The sequence below is a fragment of the Crocuta crocuta genome, unplaced genomic scaffold (genome assembly GCF_008692635.1).
Source record: "Crocuta crocuta isolate KB4526 unplaced genomic scaffold, BGI_CrCroc_1.0 scaffold457, whole genome shotgun sequence".
NCBI classification, from domain to species: Eukaryota; Metazoa; Chordata; class Mammalia; order Carnivora; family Hyaenidae; genus Crocuta; species Crocuta crocuta.
In genome coordinates this window covers 3,846,358-3,854,865 of record NW_027531318.1, presented here as the reverse complement: position 1 = coordinate 3,854,865, position 8,508 = coordinate 3,846,358, and the positions used below count along the sequence as shown (strand labels likewise).

At 33.3% G+C, this 8,508-nt stretch overlaps 1 protein-coding gene across 1 annotated transcript in view; it reads left to right on the top strand.

The window, feature by feature from the left end:
* LOC144238036 (coiled-coil domain-containing protein 7-like) overlaps nucleotides 1-8,508 on the top strand; it is a 133,565-nt gene that overhangs the window by 12,785 nt on the left and 112,272 nt on the right. Inside the window, exons 4-6 of the mRNA XM_077771782.1 lie at nucleotides 55-138; nucleotides 3,583-3,603; nucleotides 3,907-3,939. Of these exons, the coding sequence (XP_077627908.1) occupies nucleotides 55-138; nucleotides 3,583-3,603; nucleotides 3,907-3,939 (138 nt within the window). The remainder of the gene's footprint in view (nucleotides 1-54; nucleotides 139-3,582; nucleotides 3,604-3,906; nucleotides 3,940-8,508) is intronic.

The window sequence follows — 8,508 nt, the reverse complement described above, 5'->3', positions numbered from 1 at the left end:
TGTGCATATGGATTCTGAAGTAAAATAACTTTTTTTTGTTATTCTTTTCAAAAGGTTGGGGATGATCTGAATTCATTCTTGGTATGTTGTTCACAATTTGCAGCTCAGTTAGAAGATGCAGCTAAGGAAGAACGTAATGTATGTATTCTGTGTAAACTTTCAAGTATAAAATATTATTTATTATTAATTTAAATTATTAATATTGTTAATACATTTTATGTTAATACATTTTTATTGATTTGTTAAAATAATTAAGTGCCATTAAAATAATTATAATAAAATATTTTAAAACAATATTTGTTGTTTGAGCTTGGATTTAATAATCCATTTAGCAATATTAGTCTAGATACAATGCCTTAATAAGTTTTAAAAGGCATTGAAAGTATTATTTTTTCATTCTTAACATAGGCATTTAGATCTGTGAATTTTCCTTTAAGTACAGCATTGATAGTTATTAGTATTTTCATATTTACAGATGAAAATACAGTATTAATAATATTTTTATTTTAGTGTTTTTAATAAGGTAATTTATATTACAAAAGCAATGTGTCATAATTAATAAAAACTTCAAAAAAGGCAGGCATGAAGAAGAAAACAAAAATTAACATAATCTTATTTCCCCAAGATAACCACTATTGTTAACATATTTTTGTTTCCCTTCCTGTTTCTCCAAAGTTATAAACATTAAAAAAAATGAAATAATATTGTACATACTATTTGGTAATACATTTTATTATTTTTTGAGTTTTGGAAAATAGCATTTATTATGTTTTATCTGATTGTAAACATATTATTTAAAAGTTTTTTAAATGTTTATTGATATATTTTTGAAAGAGCAGGGCAGGGGTAGAGAGAGAGGGAGACAGAGAATCCCAAGCAATTCTGCAATGTCAGCACACAACCTGACATAGGATTCAAACCCACTAACTGAGAGGTCATGACCTGAGCCAAAATCAAGAGTTGGATTCTCAACCAAATGAGCCACCCAAGTGCCCCCTGAATGTAAACATATCACTGTGGAACTTTTGAAAAATTGAGAAAAGCATAAAGGAAAACAAACTATCTGTAATCCCAACCTTGTATATTTGCACCATTAACATTTTAGAACATGTTTTCTAGTGTGCTGTTAGTGTATGTATATACACACAATGTTTATATGTATGTTGATACATATTTTTTCCAATTTTTATTGTGACAAAATACATATCCCATAAAGCTTAACTATTGTAACCATTTTTAAAGTGTACAGTTCAGTGTATTAAACACATTAATATTGTGCAACCATCACTTCCATCCATCTCAGAATTCATTTCATCTTGCAACATTGAAACTGTAGGCATTAAACAATAGCTCATGGGACACCTGATAGCTCAATAAAATTTAAAAATTAAAAAAAAAAAAAAACAGTAACCCCCCAGCCCCTGGTAATCACCATTCTGTTCTCTGTTACTATGGATTTGGTGCACTTAGGTTTCCATATCTTGGCTATTGTGAATAATGCTACAGTGAACATGGGCGTGCAGGGATTTCTTTGAGATAGTTTGTTTTGGATATATATCTGGAAGTGGGATTGCTAGATCATATGGTAGTAAATTTTTGAGGAGTCTTCATACTGTTTTCCATAGTTGCTGTACCAATTTCCTGTTCCACTAATGGCATACAGGATTCCTTTTTCTCCAAATAATTTTTTTTGATGCAAAAAGGTGATTTTATTAAAGCATGGGGACAGGACCCTGGGCAGAAAGAGCTCTCTTCAAATCTTTTGTCAAAAATTATTTATTTATTTATTTATTTTCATTAAAAAAAAATGTTTATGTATTTTGAGGAAGAGGGAGACAGAGTGTGAGTGGGGAAGGGGCAGAGAGGGAGACACAGAACTGAAGCTGGGTCCAGGCTCTGTGCTGACAGCTCAGAGCCTGATGCGGGACTCGAACCCACAGATCATGAGATCATGACCTGAGCTGAAGTTGAACACTTAACCAACTCAGGCACCCAGGCACCCCTTTATTTTTTTTTAATAATAGCCATTCTAACACGTATGAGGTAATATTTCATTGTGATTTTGATTTGCATTTCCCTGATGGTGATGTCAAGTACCTTTTCATGTATCTGTTGCCAATTTGTATGTCTTTGTGGAAAAAAAAAAAGTCTATTCAGGTCTTTTGCCAATTTTTAAATTGGGTTGTTTCCCCTCCCTACCCCCACTTTTGAGTTATATCAGTTCCTTATATATTTTGGGTGTTAATTCCTTATCAGATATATGTTTTGCAAATATTTTATTCCCTTCCATAGATTGCCCTTTTCATGTTGCTGTTTCCTTGACTGTGCAGTAACTTTTTAGTTTGATATAGTCCTACTTGTTTATTTTTGCTTTTGTTAAGCCTATACTTTTGATGTCATATCCAAGAAATCATTGCCAAATCCAATGTCCTGAAGTTTTTATTCTGTTTTCTTCTTGGAATCTAATAGATTTAGATCTTACATGTAGGTCATGGATTCATCCTGAGTTAATTTTTACATGGTGTAAGTGGTGTGTAGGGTCAAGTTTTAATTTTTTACATGTGGATACCCAGTTTTCCCAGCAGTATTTGTTGAAGAGATTGTTCTTTATTGTGTTGTCTTGGTACTCTTGTCAAAAATTATTTTGCCATATATGCAAATGTTTATTTCTGGGCTCTCAGTTTTGTTCTTTTGGTCTTTTTAACTATATTTAAACTTTTTAATTTTATTTTCTATTGAAGTGTAGTTGACATACAATGTTACATTTGTTTCAGGTTATTTTTTAATTTTAGTTTAAAAATGGAGATTGAACTGTGATGTAATAAAACTGTATCAGTTTTAGGTATATGTATACATGTATTTATTTTTATGCCAGTAAGGCACATTCTTTCTTNCTCCCTCCGTCTCCCCCACTATTTCCCCCTTCTTCTCCCCCACGGTCTTCCGTTGAGTTCCTCCTAATCCTCCTCTATGTGCAAACATATGATATCTGTCCTTCTGTGCCTGACTTATTTTGCTCAGCATAACACCCTCAAGGTCCATCCATGTTGCTACACATGGCCAGACTTAATTCTTTCTCATTGCATGTAGTATTACATCGTATAGATAAACCACATCTTCTTGATTCATTTNTCTGTTTTTGTGCCAATACCATACTGTCTTGATGGTGACAGCTTTGATGTAGAGGCTGCAGTCTGGGATGGTGATGCCTCCCTTTGATAACGCTTTTCATTATTACACTCTATTCTATATGAAAAAAAGTCTCTTCCAAGAGGAATCTTAATTTTATTCCTTGTTTATATTAAGTAATATATGAAATTATGTACATTATTCTGGACTATCCATATGTATACATGTATATCCATATATATGTGTGTGTGTGTATATATATATATATAATGGTGGAAAGTTTTCTAGAACTGAGTTGTCTATGCATGATGTACTAAAAGCTGTATCTGGAATTGTAAAAATGTTATTATTTTGGATTATAGGTTTAGTTTTAGAGAATTAAATATTTTATCATATTATAACATGGTGATTAATTTTATATATAAATGTTCTAATTACATTTTTATTTTCTAGATTTTGGAATCTCTTTTTAAGGTATGTTCAATATATTCCAGTTTAAGCCTACTAAAATTATAATACAGAAATACATACTAATGAAGAATAGGTTTCTAAGTTTTGACAAAGTAAAAAGAACTCCTAAACTTGCCAACTATATGTATTTTAAAATGTTATATTCCAGTTATATGTTGCATTAGTCCATTCTGAACCCTAGGACAAATGATGTTTGGTTCATGGCTAATATTTGATAGATGAAGATAACACACACACACACACACACACACACACCCATATGTTTGAGTAACTTGTCAATAAGTATTTCTTTTTGTTTTTTTACAGTGGTTTCAACTACAAGTCAATCAGATGGAAGAGGTAAGTATAACATTTCTTAATTGTGAATTAAATTAATATTTTGCCTAATTTGAAAATCAATTTGAAATTACTTAAAATTTTTTGAATAACTACAATCTTTTGATTTAGGTAGAGAAGGAACAAATTATTAGAATAAAATGTTTCTGGGTGATTATACACTACATTCCTGCATGTATCTGAGATTCTCTGAGTTTGATACATCTTTTCTCTTCAAAATAAGTAATGGGGATTTAATTATTCTTTCTTATTTGTGTAAAAGAGTAATTGACAAGAGAAAATTTGTATCAGATTAAACTTTTCTCCTATATTTAAAAAACATGTATGGTATGATAATATGCTTACTTATATAATTTTATATTGGTTTCACTTAAACTTAATGTTATTTTCATGGGGTTTTTTTTTTTGTACTTTAGATTTTCAGATGTTTTGTGACCATTTGCAAAACTATTGGTCTGTAACCTTAAGTACTTTTAATTCTATTTTGGGAAAAACTTTATGCTGTTTTTTTTTTTAAGTTTATTTATTTAGTTTGAAAGAGAGAGAGCGGGAATACAAGTCAGGGAAAGGCAGAGAGAGAGAGAGAGGAAGACAGAGAATCCCAAACAGGCTCCACACTGTCAGTGCAGAGCCAGATGTGGGGCTTGAATCCACGAACCATGAGATCATGACTTGAACTAAAGTTGGATGCTTAACCAACTGAGCCACTCAAGCACACCCAGGCAACTCATTCTTGAACTACAAATTTCTGACTTCTTAATTATTACTTTAAATACTATTCTGGCCATTCTTTGACTTCATCATGACCACTGGTTCATTCATTTCTTTACCTTTCTGTAGTCTTTTATACTTATTTTTCTTTTTAGCTTGGACAGTAGGTACTTAATCACAGTGAATTTCTTAACTTTCTAATGTTGTTTACCTCTTTCTCTTTTCATTGCACTTGTGTAACAAAATTTAAACTTGAATAAATGCAAATATTTACTCTGGGCCTTTAGCTTAGTTGTGAAACACTGATGAAGAAAGTGATACAATTATTCATATGTAATTATTCCAAATATTGCCTGGGAATTCTATTGCATATTGAATTTCAACTCTTTTCAGCCATCCGTCATTTCAGACCTACACTCCCTCAGTCCCATTTTCAGTTACACTTTCAGCTAGTCACTTGAAATGTTTGTTATTCAAGCCACCAGTTAGAATTTCTTCATTCCTGCTACCAAGCAATTTATTTGCATCCATGGCCATTCCTCCTCCTTTCTTTCCTCTTATTAAACGGACCTTGTTCCTCTTCCTACATAAGACTCATTCTTTTACTTGTTTTGGATCTTACGAAATTTGATTAATCATTCTCTATTGTATATTAAACTTTTCCTAACCAATTGTGTTCTTCCTTTCAGGTTTTAAATATACTCATGTCTCCCCAATTTGATGCTATATTCCCTCCAATTACTGGCCCTTTTCTCTTTTGCCCTTCATAAACAATTTTTAAAAACAATTTTGTATGCAAATTTACTCATAAGGGAAATAGTTATTAGACTACTGTTGGATGGCTCAGTCAGGTAAGCATCTGACTTTGGCTCAGGTCACGATCTCACGGTTTTTGGGTTCAAGCCCCACATCAGGCTCTGTGCTGACAGCTCAGGGCCTGGAGCCTGCTTCAGGTTCTGTGTCTCCCTCTCTCTCTTTCTCTTTGCCCCTTCCGTGCTCACACTCTTTCTCTCTCTCTGTCTCTGTCTCTGTATCAAAAATGAATAAACATTAAAAAATTAGACTATTGTTGGGGACTAAAGGCAAAATCAAAGATCAAGAGAGGAGAGAAAAAGCCTTGAAGATATTTGAGGAACAATAAAACTAATTGAGTCTTTTATTAAAAAATTATTAACTAATAAATTGGCACCTAGTTAAGGGGTTAATCTGGGAATTCTCTCCTTGAAAGAGCCAACTAGGACTAACAAAAACAATTGAAGTTGTTTGTGGATTTTCTATAAAAACAACAGTTTAGCTGAGGGGCATACTTTACAGCTTCAGAGCTCTTATTTATTTTTGGCATCAATTTATTATATATACTCTTTTCTTATTTCCAAGGCATTTCTTAGCCTACCCTAACTAGATATTCTCTCTATAACAAAGAAAACATTTTGTATGATTCTATGCAATTTTTTATATTGTTAACTTCAATAGGAATTTTCTTTACCTAAGCTATAGTTGACATTGTTGATCATTTCATTATCTTCAAAACACTATTTCTTTGACTTTTGTGAATTATGCTTTCCTGGATACTGTTTTACCTCTTTAGCTGTTTACTTTTTAGAGCCACCTTTATATTATAACCAATAAACACTTGAGTGCCTTGAGATTTCATTCTATGTCTTTTTTTCTTTACTCTAAACTTACTCCCTAGGCAACCACAACCAGGTTTTCAATTTAAGTATTACCTTTATACTGGTAATTTAGAAATATACACCTCTTCCTCAAAACCATCCTCTGAACTCCAGATGGGTATATAATTACCTACTAGACTATTTTACCTCAGACCCAATGGGTCAAAACCAATAATTTTTTTACCCTTAAACTTATACTTCTTCCAGTGTTCCTTGTCTCAGCGAATAGTAGTATCTATCCAGTTGGATAAACCGGAAGTGTGGTGATTAACCTTGACAACTTGATTTCCTAATCTTCAATACATTCCTGAGTCCTTTTGATTTTATGTCCTAAATAGCTGTCATATATGTCTCTCTTTCTCTGTCTATACTATTTACACTTTAGTGCCAGTTACCATCATTTCCAGTATTTCTGAAATCCTGGTTTATGCATTCATGTTGACAAGGAGGAATCTTTAGTATAGAACTAGACTTCTGATCTAGAATTATGAATTTTTCAGTTTTAAAATCCATAATTAATTATTTTGAATGATTGCTTAATTTGGTGTGTATCAGATACATTGCCAAAGTGTTTGTATTATCTTATGCCTTTTGATGAATGGTTTCTTAAATATGTTTGACAGATCATGTTTAAATATCACCCAAGATACCTGTTACAAATGTCCATTTCAGAACTTCAAGTCAGACTTACTGAATTAAAGTTCTTTTTGTATGTGTATAGGTTAGAAATATGCTTTTTAATAGGATTTCTTAGAGGGTTATGTAAACTAACATTTGAAAATCTTGGAACAATCTTGTTTTTATTGCTGACACATTTTATTGTTAGTGCATGCTGGTGAGGTTAATGTCTGTGGTCATTTTGATGTTGAAGATACACGTTGTGATACAGAATGTGTGGTAATCTGCACTAGAGAAATGTAGGATAAGCACATAGGCTATGTGCTTCAGAGTTGTTCTGCTGGAAGCTGTGCCAAGTAGGTCTCTTTGATGAAATCTTGTAACTGATAATCTCATTGTTTATTCCATATTCCTTTAGTTCTGTGACATCATCTCTTCTCTCAGAAAGGACTCATGTTTAATTTGAATTCCTAATAGAAAATGCAATGTATCAGTTAGGGTCTAATCAAAAGATAAAAACTACACTGTAATCTGAACAGGAAAAGTTCAACATAAAGAATTATTAATATAGGAGAATCCCTACCAAAGAGGTAAAGTCAACTCTAAAGAATATATGGATAAAAGATATAAGGAACAGCTTCTATTGACAGGATGGAAGCAAAGCACTTAAAGAAGGAACAAGTTTTAATACTCCCATCCTTACCCTCTCCCTAACCCAGGGCTAAGGTTCAGACCTTGTGAAGAAGTATCAGCTGTCATCACTGAGTTTTCTGGAGTGTCATGCTGGTAGAACTGGGACTTACTGGGAAGCTGGCCATAAGGATGATACATCTGGAAGCCATCCTCTCTGGTCTGGGAAAAACTATCTTCTGGGGAGGTGCTGTACCTCTTGCTGTCTATAAGGATGGTATGCTGGAAAGCTTCCTGAAGGAAGGTTCTGCATTGATAGATTTTGTAAGAAGTTCTGGGAGAAGCTGCCTGAGGGAATGAGCCATTCCAGGGACCTTGTGAGGAAGACACCTATGGGGTGGTGCTATTGAAACTTTCTGGAGGTTAGCTGTATTAGGTATACTATGCAGTGCCCTAGGATTAAGCAGCAAGAGATGACAGAGCTAGGAAGAAAGCTGCTTCTTTCTGTAGTGTCTAGAACCCTCCACTGATAAAGGTTGACATGGTATCTGTCAGAGAGAAATGTTCCACTATTGTAAGCATGGCAATAAATAATAGACTTTTAATTTTTAAAGGTTTGTTTATTTTGAGAGGGAGAGAGAGAGAGAGAGAGAGAGAAAATGAGTGAGCAGGGGATGGGCAGACAGAGAGGGAGATAGAGAATCCCAAGCAGGCTCCACACCATAAGCACAGAGCCCAATGTGGGGCTCAAACCCACAAACTGCAAGATCAGGACCTGAGCTGAAATCAAGAGCCAGTTATTTAACTGACTGAAACACCCAGGTACCCCAAGAATATATTTTTATTTTATTTTATTTTTTATTATATTTTACTATATTATTATGAAGCCATTGTTTTACCAGCCTTTCAGTGGAGACAGCAAAATGGACACTCAAGCTTG